Source organism: Pezoporus flaviventris, unplaced genomic scaffold, assembly GCF_033815535.1.
Source record: "Pezoporus flaviventris isolate CSIRO_AGI_PZ_B2104156 unplaced genomic scaffold, CSIRO_AGI_Pfla_v1 ptg000116l, whole genome shotgun sequence".
NCBI lineage: Eukaryota > Metazoa > Chordata > Aves > Psittaciformes > Psittacidae > Pezoporus > Pezoporus flaviventris.
Window position 1 is genome coordinate 2,444,992 of NW_026892664.1, and position 17,329 is coordinate 2,462,320.

At 54.5% G+C, this 17,329-nt stretch overlaps 1 protein-coding gene across 1 annotated transcript; it reads left to right on the forward strand.

Moving 5' to 3' along the window:
• Positions 1–9,082: 9,082 nt before the first annotated feature.
• LOC133282154 (olfactory receptor 14C36-like) lies at positions 9,083–10,159 on the forward strand. The gene has a single exon (XM_061478229.1). The coding sequence runs from the start codon at positions 9,103–9,105 to the stop codon at positions 10,078–10,080; it is 978 nt and encodes a 325-aa protein (XP_061334213.1). The 5' UTR covers positions 9,083–9,102; the 3' UTR covers positions 10,081–10,159.
• The last annotated feature ends 7,170 nt before the right edge of the window (positions 10,160–17,329 follow it).

Below are 17,329 nucleotides of genomic sequence, written 5' to 3' on the forward strand. Positions count from 1 at the left end.
GCTTATGTTCCCAGTGTGGTCACCACCTTTATACTTTGGGAGGTATATGATGGAGGTGCTTAGCAATTACACATCTTTTTTCTCCTTCGCAGGTGCTCAAACTGTGAAGGAGACATCCTTTTACCCTCCCAGTCCTCCCCCCAGACCATTTACATTTGAGAGTTTTGAAGTTTTTGAATGGCCTTTTAATGCTGTTGAGACTTGTTTGCTGATGGTGATGGGAATCACCATGCTAGCACGCATACAGAGTGTGTTTTGCCCACTGCTGATATCAAGAGTTAAGCAGATTCAGGTTTGGGTCTTGTCTGGGGTCAAACGACGATGTAGGAGGACCGAGAGATTTTCCCTGAGGCTGGACAGCCATGAGTGGCAGGGTGTGTGGGATAGTATGGGCAAGTATCTAGGTCAGTGGGCCCCTCCAGTACTTTGGAATTTCACTACCGAACAACTGCAAAATCCAGAAGAATTAGTAAAACACTTAAATGAGGTGTGTGGTCATTCTGGCCATACCAGAGATGGACAAATCACGGCAACGTGCTGGGGCTTGGCCTATGCTTACAGGGCCTTGTTCAACACTATCACTATCCAGCACCTTCATAAGGAAATCCCAGTCGTCCAGGCATTCTAGAAGTCATCATGGACTGGCCAGAGGGCAAAGATTTCGGAAAGTCACCAGAGGAGGAGGTGGTGCGTGCTGAAGAAGCCCCACCATATAATAAACTGTCAGAAAGTGAAAAGCAGTATGCCTTGTTTACTGATGGCTCTTGCCGTATTGTGGGAAAGCATCGGAGATGGAAGGCAGCTGTATGGAGTCCTGGACGACAAGTTGCAGAAACTGCTGTAGGAGAGGGTGAATCGAGTCAATTTGCTGAGGTGAAAGCCATCCAAGATTGGGAAGTCCGATGTATACCTCAAGGGGATTTGATTTTAGGGGAAAACAGCCAGTGAACTCAATTGTATGCCGTTGCCTGCTGTGTAATGCTTTTATAGCCCATCAACTAGATGTCTCCAGGTCACCAGCGACTGGCCCTGACTTCCCTCCAGCCATCATCCCAACAGAGAATGAACTTTGAACATCATGGACCGAATGGACTCGGCAGCATTATAGGGATTGGTCCATGCACTAAGAAAATGATTTTTTCCTCTTGGTCTGTATGTATATGGATGCATATATGTGGGAGAGTGATGGTGTATTGAAAATGTGGGATCTGAGCACGACGTGAATGGTATGGAATAAGGGGTGGATAATGTCCTGGGTTCAGCAGTAGCAGTCATGTTTTTCCTTTGTGTTAACTGGTGCAGTGCTGTGTTTTGACTTCTAGTTTGAGAACAGTGTTGGTGAAACCGATGTTTTCGGTTGTTGCTAGGTGGTGTTTACCCTGACCAAGGACTCTGTGAGGCTCATGCTCTGCCAGGGAGGAGGGGAAGCTGTGAGGAAGCAGAGACGGGGCGCCTGACCCGGGCTAGCCGGGGAGGTATTCCATACCACAGCACGTCATGCCCGGGGTGGGGGGTAACTGGGAGTTACCCGGAAGGACAGGAGCTTCCGGGTGGAACTCGCTTTCTTGGCCGGTGGTATCGTATTCTCTTCCCTTGTTATTTTCTCTTATCATTGTTTTAGCTGATAGTAGCGGTGGTGATTTGTTGCTGGACTGTTCTTGTCTCAACCCGTAGGAGTTGCACTCTCTCGATCCTCCTCCCCGTTCCTCCGGGAGTGGGGAAGGGGAGAGCCCCGGTGCGGGGGGGGGGGGGGGGGGGGCGGGGGGAGATGGACACACTGGTTTAAACCACAACACCATACCACCACATGTCATTCCCAGGATGTAACTGAGCGTTACCTGGAAGGGCTAGGACTCCAGGTTAGAGGAGGTATTGGTCGGTGCTTGGTCAGGCTGCGGGGCGAGTTATCCGTCGGCTGGTGCTGAGGTGCTATATTCTCTTCCCTTGTTACTTCCTTTATCATTATTATTCTTGGTGTTAGCAGTAGTGATCTGTGTTATACCTTAGTTACTAAACTGTTCTTATCGCAACCCATGGGAGTTGCATTCTTTTAAATTCTTTTCTCTGTCCCTCTGGGAGTAGGGGGAGGGCAAGAACTGGGGGAGTCAGTGAACGAGCTGCCTGACTAGTTTTAAACCACGACACTTGCCTTGCCTAGCCTTGCCTGACTTGGTCTGGCCTGGCCTTGCTTTGACGTGCCTTCCTTCTATTGCCTTGCCTTGTAATGTCTTGCCTTGTATTGCCTTGCCTTGCATTGCCTGGACTTGCCTGGCCTTGCCTGGCTTGGCCTTGCCTGGCATTTCCTTGTTTGTCTTTGTCTTGCCTTGCCTGTCCTTTCCTTGCCTTGCCTGCCTGGCCTTGTCTTGCCTTGCCTTGCATTGCTGGCATTGCCTTGCCTTGTCTGGCCTTGCCTGGCCTTGCCTTGCCTTGCCTTGCCTTGCCTGGCCTGGCCTTGCTTTGCCTTGCCTGGCCTGGCCTTCCTTTGCCTTGCCTTGCATTTTCTTGCCTTGCCTGGCCTGGACTGGCCTAGCCTGGCCTTGCCTGCCCTTGACTGGCCTAGCCTGGCCTGGACTGGCTTTGACTGGCCTTGCCTTACTTTGCCTTGCCTTGCATTGCCTGGTCTTGCCTGGCCTGGACTGGCCTAGCCTGGCCTTGCCTGCCCTGGACTGGCCTAGCCTGGCCTTGCCTGCCCTTGACTGGCCTTGCCTTGCTTTGCCTTGCCTTGCATTGCCTGGCCTTGCCTGGCGTGGCCTGGCCTTGCCTGGCCTGGACTGGCCTAGCCTGGCCTTGCCTGGCCTTGCCTTGCTTTGCCTTGCCTTGCATTGCCTGGTCTTGCCTGCCTTGGACTGACCTAGCCTGGCCTTGCCTGCCGTGGACTGGCCTAGCCTGGCCTTACCTGGCCTTGCATGGCCTTGCCTTGTCTTTCCTTGCCTTGCATTGCCTGGTCTTGCCTTGCATTGACTTATCTTGCCTGGCCTTTCCTGGCATGGCTTGGCCTGGCCTTGCTTTGCCTTGCATTGAATTTCCGTACCTTTCATTGCCTTGACTGTCCTGGCCTTGCCCTTCTTGCCGTGGCCTTTCCTAGCCTTGCAGGGCTTTCCTTGCCTTGCTTTGCCTTGTCCTTCCTGGGCTGGCCTGGCCTTGACTTGCCTTGCTTTGTCTTGCCTTGCCTTACCTTGCCTTACCTTGCCTTACCATGCATGGCCTTGCCTGGCATTGCCTTGCCTTGCCTTGCCTTGCCTGGCATTACCTTGCCTTGCCTTGCCTTGCCTTGCCTTGCCTTGCATTGCCCTGCCTTGCATTGCCTTGCCTTCCCTTGCCTTGCTTTGCCTTGCCTTGCCTGCCCTTTCTTTTCCTTACCTTGCCTGGCCTTGCCTTGCCTTCCCTTGCCTTGCATTGCCTTGCCATGCCTAGCCTGGCATTGCCTGTCCTGGTCTGGCCTTGCCTGTCCTTGCCTTGCCTTCTCTGTTCTTGCCTTGCCTTGCCTGTCCTTGCCTTGCATTGCCTTGCCTTGCCTGCCCTTTCTTTTCCTTACCTTGCCTGGCCTTGCCTTGCCTTCCCTTGCCTTGCATTGCCTTGCCATGCCTAGCCTGGCATTGCCTGTCCTGGTCTGGCCTTGCCTGTCCTTGCCTTGCCTTCTCTGTTCTTGCCTTGCCTTGCCTGTCCTTGCCTTGCATTGCCTTGCCTTCCCTTGCCTTGCCTCGCATCGACTTGCATAGCCTCTCATTGCCTTGCCTAGCCTGGAATGGCCTTGCCTTTCCTTGCCCTGCCTCACCTTGCCTTGCATTGCCTCACCTTGCATTCCCCTGCCTTGCCCTGCCTTGCCATGCCTTTCTTTCCCTTGCCATGCCTTGCCTTGCCTTGCCCTGTCTTGCCTCGCCTCGCCATGCCTTGCCCTGTCTTGCCTCGCCTCGCCTTGCCTTGCATCTCCTTGCCATGCCTTGCCTTGCCTTTTCTTGCCTTCCCTTGAATTGACTTCCCTTGTCTTACCTTCCCTTGTCTTGCCATGCCTTGCTATGATTTTCCTTCCCTTGCCATTCCTTGTCTTGCATTGGCTTGCCTGGCCTTCACTTGCCTTGCCTTGCCTGGCCTTCCCTTGCCTTGCCTTCCCTTCTCTGCCATGCCTTTAATTCCCTTGCCATGCCATGCCTGGCCTTCCCTTGACTTGCCTTTCCTCGCCTTCCCTTGCCTTGCCATGTCTTACAATGACTTTCCTTCCCTTGCCATGCCATGCCTTGCCTTCACTTGCCTTGCCTCACCTCGCCTCGCCTGGCCTTAAATGGTCTTGCCTTGCTTTTCATTGCTTGACCTTGCCTTGCGTTGATTCGCCTCGCCTCGCCAGGTCTTTCCTACCCTTGCCTTCCCTGGCTTTGCCTCATCTCACTTTGCCTTCCCTTGCCTTGCCTTGCTTTCCCTTGCCTTGCTATGCCTTGCCGTGTCGTGCCATGCCTTGCCATGCCTTTCCTTCCTTTGCCTTGCCTTGCCTCGTCTTGCCTTGCTTTGCCTGGAATCGCCTCACACCGCCTCACCTTGCCTCGACTAGCCTCGCCCTGCCTATCCAGGAATGGCCTTTCCTTGCCTCGCCTTGCCTCACCTTGCTTCGCCTCACCTTGCCTCGCCTTGCCTTGCATTGCCTTGCCTTGCCTCACCTTGTGTTGCCTCGCCTTGCCATGCCTTTCCTTCCCTTGCCATGCCTTGCCTTTCCTTGCCTTGTCTTGCATTGCTTTGCCTCGTCTCGCCTCACATCGCCAGGTCTTTCTTTCCCTTGCCCTGCCTTGCCTTATCTTCCCTTGACTTCCCTTGCCTTGCCTTGCATTCCCTTGCTTTGTCTTGCCTTTCCTTGCCTTGCCATTCTTTGCAACGCGTTGCCTTCCCTGGTCTTGCTTTGCCCTGCCTTGCCTCGCCTCTAATCACCTCGCCTCACCTCTCATCGCCTCACCTCTCCTCACCTCATTTTGCCTCGCGAGGGTTTTCCTTCCTTTGCCTGGCCTTGCCTCACCTCGCCATTACTTTCCTTACATTGCCATTGCTTGCCTTGCCTTGCCTCTCCTCACCTCTCCTCGCCTTGCCTGGACTTCCCTTGCCTTGCCTCACCTCGCCATTACTTTCCTTTCTTTGCCTTGCCTTGCCTTGCCTTGCACTGCCTTGCCTTGCATTGCCTTGCCTTGCCTTGCCTCGCCTTGCCTCGCCTTACCTTGCCTTTTCTTGCCTTGCCTTGCCTTCCATTGCCATGCCTTGCCTTGACTTTTCTTTCCTTCCCTTCCCTTGCCTCGCCTCGCCTTACCTCTCCTCTCCTTTCCTGGACTTTAATGGCCTTGCCTTACCTTACCTTGCCTTGCCTTGCCTTACCTTGCCTTGCCTTACCTTACATTGCCTTGCCTCACCACGCCTTGCCTTGCCTTGCCTCCCCTCGCCTCACCATGCCTTTCCTTGCCTCCCCTCGCCTCACCATGCCTTTCCTTGCCTTGCCTTGCCTCGCCTCGCCTTGCCTCACCTCACCTCACTCTGTCTTTATTTCTGTTGCCTGCCTTGCCTCGCCTCACCTTGACTCACCATGAATTTCCTGCCCTTGCCTTGCCATGCCTTGCCTTGCATTGCCTCGCCTCGCGTTGCCTCGCCTTTCCTCACCTCGCCATGACTTCCCTTCCCTTGCCATGTTTTGCCTTGCCTTGCCTTCCAGTGCCTTGCATCGCATTGCCTTGCCATGCCATTCCTTCCTTTGCCACGTCTTGCCTTTCCTTGCCTTGACTTGTCTTGCCGTGTCTTCCCTTGCCTTGCCATGCCTTGCCTTGCCTTGCCTTGCCTTGCCTGGCCTTGCCTTGCCTTGCCTTGCCTGGCATGGCCTGGCCGGTCCTTCTCTTGCCTTGCCATGACTTGCCTGGCCTTTCCTGGCCTAGCCAGGCCTGGACATGCCTTGCCTTGCCTAGCATTGCCTTGCCTGGCCTTGCATTGCCTTGCCTGGCCTTGCATTGCCTTGCCTGGCCTGGCCTGTCATGGCCTTGCCTGGCCTTGCCTTGCCTTGCCTTGCCTTACCTTGAGTTGCCTTGCCTGGCCTTGTCTTGCCATTTCTTCCCTTGCCCTGTCTTGCCTTGCCACTTCTTGCCTTGCCTTGCCTTGCCTTCCCTAGCCTTGCATTGCCTTCCCTTGCTTTGCCTTCCTTTGTCTTGCATTGCCTTGCCTTGCCTGGCCTTGCTTGACACAGATCTCTTGCTGTGTCATGTGCACTTGCCAGTTACTGAGGAAAGTATCCATGGGCTGGGAAAGGAAACAGCACAGGAGGGAATTTTTAGCTAATTGTAGCTCTTCCTGGTAAATCCTGTAGGGCTCTAGCATCTTGTTCCATATTTTCCGTGGTCACTGGAATGGGTTTCACTATTAAAAAAAGTATTTCATTTTCTACTTCCCTGTGTTCCAGGAGAAACAGCAACAAGGGCCTCCCCTTGTGCCACAGCTTGTGACACTGTGCAAGACGTGACAAGAAAAACAGATGGGCTGGTACTTGTGGAGAAGCCTGTGGGCTGTAGAGCTTCATCAGGGACAAGGACAGGTTTCTGTGTAAGCACTGACTCAGTTCAGCCCAGCTGTGCTGTAGTGAAGAGCAGCACCCCTCGCTGCCCTGTGCGGAGTCGGGGCTGGGGTGCGTGCTCCCCACCCCTTCTCTCCTGCCTCCTTTGTCTGCAGTGAAACAGAAACCATGTTCTCTGAAGAAATTCTTTCTGGTGAGGGTGGTGAGACACTGGAACGTGTTTCCCAGAGAAATCCCCCATGCCTCTTGTGAAACTGTTTAGGATTGCTGAAAAAATCACTTCCACACATACCAGCAAAAGTGATTTTAATGTGAATTTCTAAAAGCAGGATTCCTCAGGATTTGGTGGCGAGGCCCCACTCCACCATCTACAAAAAGAGATTGTGTCAGACCTGGCAAGGATTTATCCAGGACTGGATTCAAGTGATTTATACAGCATTGAACTGAAATCATGTGTATAGAAACTGCAAACAGAAAGGAATAAGGGAGACCCTCTTGTTGAGTCACGAGGTTCAGATTGGATCTCTTTGCTTTCTAAGATCCCTCTCTGAGAGCAGTCTGCGTGCAGCTGGATTCCATCTTAGTCTCAGGCCTGGTATTCATCTAAAGGATCACAAATGCCAGCTAGCAGCAGTTTGCATTTGTAAACTCAATCACAGGATTTCTAACAGCACTTGATCACTGAAGCTAATATACACGCATCTGCAATTAAATATCCAACCTAACACAACCCGCTGAGATGGAGCTAGATGGCTGTGCACAGATCTAGATGCATCCCTATGCTAAAGCTGCCCTTGGTGCAGTGAAAAGTATATATGGACAGGTTTCTGCATCAACATAACTTGTCCAGCTGATTTCTATGCTCTAATGTATAGCAGAATGTTTAACAACAAACAGAATAGGATATAAATTAGAGAAATTAAGGTGGGATGTAAAATTCAACTTTAAAGCCCCAGTTGCTGTTGCTGACCATCCAAACAGGGTATCCTACCAGAGATGTTCTCATGCTCAGTGTGTGGACTTCCCAGAGATAGGTTAATGGTTGGATTCAATGTTCTCAAAGGGCCATTTTCAAATTAATTGATTGATTGTAGGAAACAAAGATTTTTAGCCTTAAATCTTTGTATCATCAGGCTGTTTCCCATGGTGTTTCCCTGGAGCCCCAGGGAGCCCTGGAAGGAGCCCAGTGGGGCAGAGGCAGAGCCACCTTGAGCTGGGCCTCTGCTGCTGAGCTGAGACCGAGGGGAGACCTGTGAGACACAGGGAGCTTAAAGGCACTTGGCAGTGGAGGATGCTGAGGAGGAGGAGGAGGAACCTTCTGAAGGAGAAACCTTCCCAGCCCTGTTTGTGGTAAGGCACTGGGTGCAGGGCAATGCAGCTGCAGTTTCTCTCTGTGTAGATAAGGAGGAGGATGTGCTGCAGAGCAGGGCTTCCCCCTGCACCATGCAGGGACAGGACAAGGCAGGTCCCTTGTCCCGGGGCTGGCTGCAGGGTGTGAATGTGGGTGTGCAGCCAGGGGTGCCCAGCACTGTCCTTGCAGCAGGGTCCCTGCAGCCCAAAGGCTGTGTGCAGGGGAAGGGACTCTGCTGCCTGCCAGGTTCAGCACTCGGCCTGCCCGGGAGCTCCCCATGGAGCTCAGGGGGAGCTGAGGGGAAGGGAACAGCCCCTGGCAGGGAAGGGAAGTGCTGGGTGGGTGACGCTGCTCCAATCTGCCGTCACTCTGAGCACTTCTTCAGAGGGTCCCTCTGAAAGACACTGAGGCATCATTTACCTGATAGGGAAGGATGCTGAGCTTTGATGTTTTTCCCTCTTGGTGGGCAGGTTGGGCAGTGGGAGCTGGGAATTTACTTCTCTGCTTTGAGGGAGGCACCGAGAGTCTTGCGAGGGTTTGTATGAGCTGCTCCTGAGCCCCTGCACAGGCAGGGGTGTGCAGGGCAGAGCTGAGCACACAGCCCATGGCATGGGCTCTGGGAGCACTGAGAGGGAGCAGAGGTGGGCACAGAGCAGCAGCTCCTGGCAGGGACAGCTCCAGGCAGCAGAGACATGGGCAGGGAGTGGGTTGAAAGTGCAGCCCAGCCCTGGGGAGGGTGCGTTCAGGCAGCTCTCTTGGGGTCTGGCACTGGAAGTGGCTGCTGGCCGTGCTCTGCTGCCCACAGCCCTTTGCTTCTCAGCGTGAGATCTCTGTGGTCTGCCCTTTGAAATCGGGCGCCCCTGGTCTCAGCTCAGGACAGATGTTTGTGGGAGTTCTTAAGATCAATTTGTGTGTGAAGGCACCTTACAGGCAGTGCAAGTTTGAGCACAGAGCAAGTGGGAGAGGACTGATGGACACTGCAGCTCTCTTGGTTCTGCAAAGAACTGAGACTTTTGGACTGATGCAATGCTCTTCTGATTGTACCTAGGAAGAAGCCTCAGCAGTGTAATGACATGACTGGCGACGACGCTGAACCTCTTCTCTCCTGCTAAAATGTGCTCAGTTGTGAATGTGTAAACTGAACTTCTGTATCTGACATCCCTCCTGTCCTGACCTGTCACTGCCTTTTTCTCCGCGGACACTGCCCCATGCCCAGAGGCAGCAGATGTCCAACAGCAGCTCCATCACCCACTTCCTCCTCCTGCCATTCGCACACACGCGGGAGCTGCAGCTCTGCCACTTCTGGCTCTTCCTGGGCATCTCCCTGGCTGCGCTCCTGGGCAACGGCCTCATCATCACCAGCACAGCCTGCGACCAGCGCCTCCACACCCCCATGTACTTCTTCCTCCTCAACCTCTCCCTGCTGGACCTGGGCTGCATCTCCACCACTGTCCCCAAATCCATGGCCAATTCCCTCTGGGACACCAGGGCCATCTCCTACACAGGCTGTGCTGCACAGCTCTTTTTCTTTGCCTTTTTCATTTCAGCAGAGTATTTTCTCCTCACTGTCATGTCCTACGACCGCTACGTGGCCATCTGCAAGCCCCTGCACTATGGGACCCTCCTGGGCAGCAGAGCTTGTGTCCACCTGGCAGCAGCTGCCTGGGGCAGTGGCTTTCTCAGTGCTCTGCTGCACACAGCCAATACATTTTCACTGCCCCTCTGCCGAGGCAATGCTGTGGAGCAGTTCTTCTGTGAAATCCCCCAGATCCTCAAGCTCTCCTGCTCACACTCCTACCTCAGGGAAGTCGGGCTTCTTGTGGTTGGTGTCCTGATTGCTGTTGGCTGTTTTGTTTTCATTGTGGGGTCCTATGTGCAGATCTTCAGGGCCGTGCTGAGGATGCCCTCTGAGCAGGGACGCCACAAAGCCTTTTCCACGTGCCTCCCTCACCTGGCTGTGCTTTCCCTGCTTCTCAGCACTGGCACATTTGCCGACCTGAAGCCCCCCTCCATCTCCTCCCCATCCCTGGATCTGGTGGTGTCAGTGCTGTACTCGGTGGTGCCTCCAGCAGTGAATCCCCTCATCTACAGCCTGAGGAACCAGGAGCTGAAGAATGCTGTGAGGAAGCTGGTGACCAGATGTGTTTCAGCAGGTATACGCTGCTTGCTTTACCCTGGAAAGGGTTTCCAGTGTGGGTCATGACAGGCCATGTCTGTCTTTCCTGCTTTACATTTGTTTTCCTATTTCAATCTGTGATGATGTTGTCTTCATAGAAACGTCAGTTTTCATCTCCTCCTAATTAAGTTACCACTCATGTTATGTGACCCACAGACTTTGTGTCACTCTGGTCTCTGACTGTATTTAAGGGAAATAAATGATCCTGCAGCAACTTCTTCTCTGTGATACGTCCTCACATGTCAGGAATGAAGGGGAATGAAAGCAGCTTTCTGGCTGCACCAGCTCTGGAATGGCTGCTCTGTGCCTGCAGCAGGAAGAGCTCTGGGGGAGCCCAAGGGCCTGGGGCTGTTGTGCTGGTGTGGGGAGATGGGATGGCATGGGGGGGGGTGCAGAGCTCTCAGGGTGTCCTGGGCAGGGGAGCAGGGAACACAGGGGGCCCTGCAGGGAGCTCCCCAGCAATGGCACAGGCTACGGCTGCCTGGCTGAGAACAGCCCAGGGGAAAGGTCTGGGTGGGCAGGAGCAGGACAGGAGGCAGCAAGGGAGGACAGCAGCATCGTGGGCCGTATGAGCAGGAGCACGGCTGGAGAACAAGGGAAGGGATGATCTGGAATCCTCCATCCAGGTTTCACATCCCCACTTCAGGAACATTATTGGCAAGCAGGAGTGGGTTCAGCAACGGGCCCTCAGGACAGGCAGGGATAGGAACACGGTGCCTGTGGGGAGAGGCTGGGGAAGCTGGGCTTGTCCATCCTGGAGAAGGGAAGGCTGATGGGGACCTGAGATCTTGGGAAGGGAATGCTGTTGGGGACTGGCTGCCTGTAGCGGCACGGAGGACATGGAGAATACAGAGCCAGGCTCCTTATCGTGGTGTCTGGTGGGAGGACAAAAGGCAGTGGGGGATAGTGACAGAGGAGAGGTTCAGTCAGGACAGAAGGAAACCTTGTTCCCATCGGCTCAGGCAAGTGCTGCATCAGGTTCCCCCACTCCCTGCCCATGTCTCTGCTGCCTGGAGCTGTCCCTGCCAGGAGCTGCTGCTCTGTGCCCAGCTCTGCTCCTTCTCAGTGCCCCCAGAGCCCATGCCAGGGGCTGTGTGCTGAGCTCTGCCCTGCACACCCCTCCCTGCAGCAGGGCTCTGCCCAGGGACATCTCTGCCTCTGCAGGAACCTCACACCTGGCACTCAATGGATCCATCAATGGTGAATGGAGAAACATGGTCACCCCCTGAGGAAAGCCTTGAGAGCTTCTTAGCTCTTCAGTTAGTTACTGGTGGCAATGAGCAGTGTGTAGGGAGGTGAGAGAGGGTGGAGGAAAGTCAGCAAGAAGCAAGGTGGTGGTTCAGGGCTTTAACAAATCCTTACAAGCAGGACGGAGCCCAGCAATGGAGAGCAGTTGGTGTCTGTAGGTGGAGGAGGAGTAGGTGTTCCTGGAGTGTGGCTGCAGGCTCTGGACAGACAAGAGGCTGAGAACTTTCCCTCATGGGAACATGCCTCAGTGTGGCACATGGGGAACCCACTGCTGGGGGTGCCTGAACGCTGCTCATCATGCCCCATGAGCCCACCTTCCTGTCTCCCTCTCCTGCACTACCCAAACTTGCCTGGAATGCAGGATCCATCCCTGAGCCTGGGGAATGCAGGAACCTCCTGCAGTGAGGAGTCGCTGCTGCAGGGGAAGTGCAAAGCTTCTGTGAGACACTTGTGAGTGCAGGCAGAGAGCGGGGTGTGCGCAGCAGAGAGGGTGCTACAGGCAGGAAGCTGTCCCAGATGAGGTGCCCTGTCCCCAGAGCATGGGGTACCTTGCACCCAAGGACACCACCTTTCCTTTTGGCTCTTGCCAAGAAGTTCTCAATCCAGACCATTGTGTTTTCCCACTGCTCTCCCATGGTGCTTAGTTCTCTAGACTGATGGCATCACCCATTCCTCTAGAAGCCTCCTTTAGATCAGCTCTTTGAGGGATGTTCAATGCATCTCTTGAATTGACACTATAGTAGCAGCCGACAACTACTTGAAATGTGGCTGCAGAGATGATGGAGGTTTTCTTGCTAGCAGGAAGAGAAGAAAACCTCTACAAAGTTGTCCTGGGTTCAGCAGTAGCAGTCATTTTTTCTCCTTCTTGGTAGCTACTGTAGTGCAGTGTTTTGACTTTCAGCTCAGGAACAGAGCTGATAACAAGGATGTTTTGGTTTGGCCAAGGACTTTGTGAGCCTCATGCTCTGCCAGGGAGGAGGGGAAGCCAGGAGGAAGCAGAGACAGGACACCTGACCCAAACTGACCAAAGAGGTATTCCATACCACAGCACGTCATGCCCAGGATGTAACTGGGAGTTAGCCGGAAGGGCTGGGAGACTGCAGGGTTGGAGGAGGTATCGGTCGGAGCTTGGTCGGGCTTGGGGGGCGAGTTATCGGTCGGCTGGTGCTGAGGTGTTGTATTCCCTTGTTATTTCCTTTATCATTATTATCATTGGTGGTAGCAGTAGTGATCTGTGTTATACCTTAGTTACTAAACTGTTCTTATCTCAACCCGTGGGAGTTGCATTCTTTTCGATTCTCCTCTCCGTCCCTCCGGGAGTAGGGGGAGGGAAAGAAGGGGGGGGTTGAGTGAACGAGTTACCTGACTGGGTTTAAACCACGACAGTTCTTTTTGGCGCCCAGCGTGGGGCACGAAGGGTTGAGATAACGACAGATTTGACTGGATTAATGGTCATTCGTCACAATGCTGATTTATTGGGTATCAGAGTTGTTCTTCTTGATCTCACAGCTTCAGACCGTTGTAACTTACGTAGAGCCGGTATTTGCTGTGATAGTGTTTATCAAGTGTGGGGCCTGGGCTAAGGTTCTTGTCTCACTGTGCTTTATGGCAATGGCTTGTAATACGGGCGGGCTCCAGCAGCAGGGCGGGACGGACGTGGCCGTGGACTTGTACCTGCCCGTCCGGCTGCTCTTCACCGTCCTGGCCCTCGCCCTACTCTCCATCTTCGTGAGGCTGCGGGGAACTGAGGGGGAGCGGTCCCGGGAGCCGGCGGCTGCTGAAGCGGCCCGGGAGAGCGGCCCCGGGGACCAAGCGGCGGCGGGAGCGGGACCAGAGGCCGCCAGGGGACGGCTGCCGGTGGAGGAGGCCGGGGCGGGCGAGGAGCAGAAGGAAGCGGCTGCCGAGCAGCGGGATAAGGTGGCGGAGGAGCCGAGCCCCGCGGAGGAGCCGAGCCCTGCGGAGGAGCCGAGCCCCGCGGAGGAGCCCAGCCCCGCGGCCGAGCCCAGCCCCGCGACGGCCGAGAGCATTCCCCGGCAGCCGCCCGCCGAGCCCCAGGAGGATGCAGGAGACCACGCAGCATTTCCCAGCAAGGCAGAGGAGGAAGAGCTGGACTCAGGAAAAGAGAAGCCGGTGGTGGGAGAGCCGGCAAGCACAGCAGCTACACCAGCCCCAGTGACAAGCACAGCAGCATCGTTTGAGAGTTCTGAAGTCTCTGAATGGCCTTTGGGTATCCCTGGGACCTGCCTGCTGATTGTGATGGGGATCAGCATGTTGGCAAACACACAGGCTGTGTTCTACCCACAACCATTTTGTCTGATCTCAAAAGTTAAGCAGAGTCAGGTTTGGGTCTTGTCTGGGGTTAGACAACAATATAGGGGGACCAAGAGATTTTCCCCAAGGCTGGACAGTCATGAGTGTCAGGGTGTGTGTGACAGTATGGGCAAGTATCTAGTCCACTGGGCCCCTCCAGTGCTTTGGAAGCGTCGGAGATGGAAGGCAGCTGTATGGAGTCCCTGGCAACAAGCTGCAGAAACTGCTTAAGGGGACAGTGAATTATTTTAAGCCTGGTGGGCCCATGGCACTTCAGGCCATCAGAGCAGAGATGCAACACAGAGATGGACTCATGATCGAGGGGTGGACTTAACAATGGACACTATTGCCCAGGTTATTCACGAGTGTGAACACTGCACACAGTCTCTCCTGCTCTGGAAGACTGTTACAAGAGATGGAGCCTGACATGGACCAGATGGACGCAGCAGCTTTATAGGGACTGGTCCATGCACTAAGATAAGAGTGCACCGAGATAAGAGTGATGGTATATTGAAAATGTGGGATCTGAGCATGACGTGAATGGTATGGAATAAGGGGTGGATAATGTCCTGGGTTCAGCAGTAGCAGTCATGTTTCTCCTCCTTGGTAGCTGGTGCAGTGCAGTGTTTTGACTTTCGGCTCGGGAACAGAGCTGATAGAGATGTTTTGGTTTGGCCAAGGACTTTGTGAGCCTCATGCTCTGCCAGGGAGGAGGGGAAGCCAGGAGGAAGCAGAGACAGGACACCTGACCCAAACTGACCAAAGAGGTATTCCATACCACAGCACGTCATGCCCAGGATGTAACTGGGAGTTAGCCGGAAGGGCTGGGAGACTGCAGGGTTGGAGGAGGTATCGGTCGGAGCTTGGTCGGGCTTGGGGCGCGAGTTATTGGTCAGCGTGTGGTGAGGTGTTGTATTCTGTTCCCTTGTTATTTCCTTTATCATTATTATCATTGGTGGTAGCAGTAGTGATTTGTGTTATACCTTATTTACTAAACTGTTCTTATCTCAACCTGTGGGAGTTGCATTCTTTTGATTCTCCTCTCCGTCCCTCCGAGAGCAGGGGGAGGGCAAGAAAGGGGGGGAAGTGAGCGAACGAATTACCTGACTGGGTTTAAACCACGACACCTTGCCATTCCTTGTCTTGCTTTGCCTTGCCTTGACTTGCCTTGTTTTGCCTTGCCTGGCCTTCCCTTGAATTGACTTCCCTTGCCTTCCCTTCCCTTGTCTTGCCATGCCTTACTATGATTTTCCTTCCCTTGCCATTCCTTGTCTTGCTTTGCCTTGCCTTGCCTTGCCTTGTTTTACCTTGCCTGGCCTTCCCTTGCCTTGCCTTCCCTTGCCTTGCCATGCCTTGCTGTGCCTTTGATTCCCTTGCCTTGCCATGCCTGGCCTTCCCTTGCCTTGCCTTGCCTGGCCTTCCCTTGCCTTGCATTTGATTCCCTTGCCATGCCATGCCTGGCCTTCCCTTGCCTTGCCTCTCCTGGCCTTCCCTTGCCTTGCCTTCCCTCGCCTTGCCATGTCTTGCAATGACTTTCCTTCCCTTCCCTTGCCATGCCATGCCTTGCCTTCCCTTGCCTTGCCTCGCCTCACCTCGCCTCGCCTGGCTTCGCCAGGACTTTCCTTCCATTGCCATGCCTTGCCTTGCCTTGCCTTGCCTTCACATTGCCTTGCCTCTCCTAGCCTAGCCATGCCTTTCCTTCCCTTGCTTTTTCTTGCCTTGCCTTGCCTTGCCAGGACTTGCCTCACCTTGCCTTGCCTTGCCTTGCCTCATCTCACCTCGCCTTGCCTGGCCTTAAATGGCCTTGCCTTGCTTTTCCTTGGTTGACTTTGCCTTGCGTTGCCTCGCCTCACCATTTCTTTCCTTCCATTGCCTTGCCTTGCTTTCCCTTCCCTTGCCTTGCCTTGCTTTCCCTTGCGTTGCCATGCCTTTCCTTCACTTGCCTTGCCTTGCTTTCCCTTCCATTGCCTTGCCTTGCTTTCCCTTGCGTTGCCATGCCTTTCCTTCACTTGCCTTGCCTTGCCTTGCTTTCCCTTGCCTTGCCTTGCTTTGCCTGGAATTGCCTCACATCGCCTCACCTTGCCTCGACTAGCCTCGCCCTGCCTGGCCTGGAATGGACTTTCCTTGCCTCGCCTCGCCTTGCTTCCCCTTGCCTTGCATTGCCTTGCCTTGCCTTGCCTCGCCTCACATTGCCAAGTCTTTCTTTCCCTTGCCATGCCTTGCCTTATCTTCCCTTGCCTTCCCTTGCCTTGCCTTGCATTCCCTTGCTTTGCCTTGCCTTTCCTTGCCATTCCTTGCCATGCCTTGCCTTGATTTGCCTTGCATTGATTTGCCTTGCCTTCCCTGGTCTTGCTTTGCCTTGCCTTGCCTCACCTCTCATTGCCTCACCTCTCCTCACGTCGTTTCGCCTCACGAGGATTTGCCTTGCCTTGCCTCAGCTCAACTCGCCTCTCCTTGCCTTGCCTGGCCTTTAATGGCCTTGCCTTGCCTTGCCTCTCCTTGCCTTGCCTCGCCGTTACTTTCCTTCCATTGCCATTCCTTGCCTTGCCTTGCATCTCCTTGCCTCTCCTTGCCTTTCCTGGCCTTGCCTTGCCTTGCCTTGCCTCACCTCACCATTACTTTCCCTTCTTTGCCTTGCACTGCCTTGCCTTGTCTTGACTTGCCTAGCCTCACCTTACCTTGCCTTTCCTTTCCTTGCCTTGCCTTCCCTTCCCTTGACTTGCCTTCCATTGCATGCCTTGCCTTGCCCTTCCCTTGCCTTGCCTCGCCTTACCTCTCCTCACCTTTCCTGGACTTTAACGGCCTTGCCTTGCCTTACCTTGCCTTGCTTTGCATTGCCTTGCCTCGCCTTGCCTCACCTCGTCTTTCCTTGCCTTCCCTCCACTCGCATCACCATGCCTTGCCTTCCCTTTCCTTTCCTTCCCTTCCCTTACCTTGCCTCTCCTCGCCTCACTATGTCTTTATTTCTGTTGCCCTGCCTTGCCTCGCCTCGCCTCACCTCGCCTCGCCAAAACTTTCCTTCCCTTGCCATGTTTTGCCTTGCCGTTGCCTTCCATTGCCTCGCATCGCCTTGCCTCGCCATGCTATTCCTTCCTTTGCCTTGCCTTGTCTTGCCGTGTCTTCCCTTGCCTTGCCATGTCTTGCCATGCCTTTCCTTCCCTTCCCTTGCCATGCCTTGCCTTGCCTGGCAAGGCCTGGCCTGGCCTGGCTTGTCCTTCCCTTGCCTTGCCTTGCCTGGCAAGGCCTGGCCTGGCCTGGTTTGTCCTTCCCTTGCCTTGCCTTGCCTTGCCTTGCCTGGCAAGGCCTGGCCTGGCCTGGTTTGTCCTTCCCTTGCCTTGCCTTGCCTTGCCTGGCCTTTCCTGGCCTAGCCTGGCCTGGACATGCCTTGCCTGTCCTTTCCTGGCCTAGCCTGGCCTTGCATTGCCTTTCCTTTCCTTGCATTTCCTTTCCTTGCCTGGCCTGGACATGCCTTGCCTTGCCTGGCATTGCCTTGCCTTGCCTTGCCTTGCCTTACCTTGAGTTGCCTTGCCTTGTCTTACCTTGAGTTGCCTTGCCTTGTCTTACCTTGCCATTTCTTGCCTTGCCTTGCCTTGCCTTCCCTAGCCTTGCATTGCCTTCCCTTGCTTTGCCTTCCTTTGTCTTGCATTGCCTTGCCTTGCCTGGCCTTGCTTGACACAGATCTCTTGCTGTGTCATGTGCACTTGCCAGTTACTGAGGA

Excerpts from the sequence above, each read along its gene's own strand:
- LOC133282154 (XM_061478229.1), top strand. The coding sequence starts at position 9,103 with ATGTCCAACAGCAGCTCCATCACCCACTTCCTCCTCCTGCCATTCGCA.